The sequence below is a fragment of the Sinocyclocheilus grahami genome, unplaced genomic scaffold (genome assembly GCF_001515645.1).
Source record: "Sinocyclocheilus grahami isolate Dianchi unplaced genomic scaffold, SAMN03320097.WGS_v1.1 scaffold44.1, whole genome shotgun sequence".
Taxonomy (NCBI): domain Eukaryota; kingdom Metazoa; phylum Chordata; class Actinopteri; order Cypriniformes; family Cyprinidae; genus Sinocyclocheilus; species Sinocyclocheilus grahami.
The window spans coordinates 2298594-2300220 of NW_015505223.1; the positions used below are offsets into that span (position 1 = coordinate 2298594).

At 36.3% G+C, this 1627-nt stretch overlaps 1 protein-coding gene across 4 annotated transcripts in view; it reads left to right on the plus strand.

Moving 5' to 3' along the window:
- Nucleotides 1-1146, plus strand: part of LOC107582469 (coiled-coil domain-containing protein 50-like) — a 28154-nt gene extending 27008 nt beyond the window's left edge. For 3 of the 4 annotated variants that reach the window (XM_016268311.1, XM_016268314.1, XM_016268312.1), the window contains exons 10-12: nt 422-531; nt 630-724; nt 805-1146. In XM_016268311.1, the coding sequence (XP_016123797.1) occupies nt 422-531; nt 630-724; nt 805-953 (354 nt within the window). In that variant the 3' untranslated portion in view covers nt 954-1146. The remainder of the gene's footprint in view (nt 1-421; nt 532-629; nt 725-804) is intronic. The other variant, XM_016268313.1, reaches the window with a different exon arrangement.
- Nucleotides 1147-1627: the final 481 nt, after the last annotated feature.

The window sequence follows — 1627 nt, forward strand, 5'->3', positions numbered from 1 at the left end:
TGTATTATATGGCTTTTTTATGAACCAAATGGAAGCTTATTTTCACCACAGGATAAAAAAATTATTTAATTGACTTCATATCTTGCAATTCTGACTTTTTGCTCAGAATTGAAAGTTTATGTCTTGGAATAACAAGTTATAAACTCACAATTGCAAATTAACATCTTGTAATTCTGAGAAGAAAAGTCTGAATTGTGCAATTCTGAATTTATATCTCACAATTCTGGCTTTTTTCTTAGTATTACCCTTTTACATTTTTTATTCCATTCTGTAAATTGCCTTTGCTAATTGTTTAACTTTTTCCACTTAGTTGATGTGGAAAGACATTTAATTTGCATTTTGTTTCACATTTCTGTTTTGGTGTAAATGGACATTTTGTGATTTTGTTTCACCGTTTGGGCCATGTGGTCTTCAATTTCAGGCTCTTCAGATGTTGCGAGAGAGGCTGAACTCAGATGGACTGCATTCACCTGTGGAAGAGGAAGACTACACCATCGAGAACTATCTTGCAAGCCCATCATGCACTGCGCTGTGAGTCACACGTTCTTTATCACACATTCACACAATGTGCTGTTTCTCAAGAACGCCTTTTAACACTCACTGTATCTTTGCACTTCATCTCTGTTCAGTCGAAACCAACACATACACAATATTGCAGAGGAACTGGACCCAACGTTCAAGGCTAGAAAGCGCGAGAGCCAAAGTTCCACCAGCCCCCCGTCAGGTATGTGCACACTGTTATATAATAGGAAAGTTCAATAACTGTATTTGTGCCACATCAGCAGACATTTCCTGTTTTTTCAGCAGGTCTATGTTTGGCCCCTCGTAACCCGCACAGTATCTTTTATGACTATTTACCAGAGCCCACCTTCATACCGCCAACTAAACGGCAGAGCGACAAAGCAGGACGTCACAAAGCCAAAGACAAGAAAGAGAACTGTAAGCAACAGTGAACATGTGACTAACTTAGTGTTGTCTTTTGAGTGTCTAAACAAGTATTGTATAATCCAATTGAAGGACATCACACAACATGATGGCACCAAGGGAGATGTACATAATTAATGATAAACACTAAAATACATTGTCAAAGTTACTTCATTATATGAAGAGTTCATTAATAATTTTCAGAAATCACGTTTTTTTTATTGCGCATTCCAAGTAATTTCAATCAAACTGCAGTTGGGTTGTTTTGATTAAGTAATAATCACTTTTTTACAAAATTAAAGTTAATTGAAAGTATGTTTTTTTTACATATTAAACATTTGTTTTATAGCAAAAGCAGATAACTCCAACAGTCGTTTTTTGGCAAAAGCAGATAACTCCACATTTCATGTTTTAGAGTTTAAAAAAAACACTCGTTTAATCTTTGTAATCTCCTCAGATGACAATGTAGATGCCTGACAAACATTGTTGTTGTTGTGATCATAAACTGTATGGATGTGATTACACGCAATACACTGATCTTTTCCCTCATTATTGTAACGCGCTGCTTTTGCAGCTTTTATTTTCCTTCTTCACCCTGAAGAAGATGTCACAGGTTCATCAAGTTCGTCGAAATGATCCATCCTCGATCACTTTTAGTCAGCTTTGACGAAACACCTCTCAGCTAGCACGTTTTTTCAGAGTG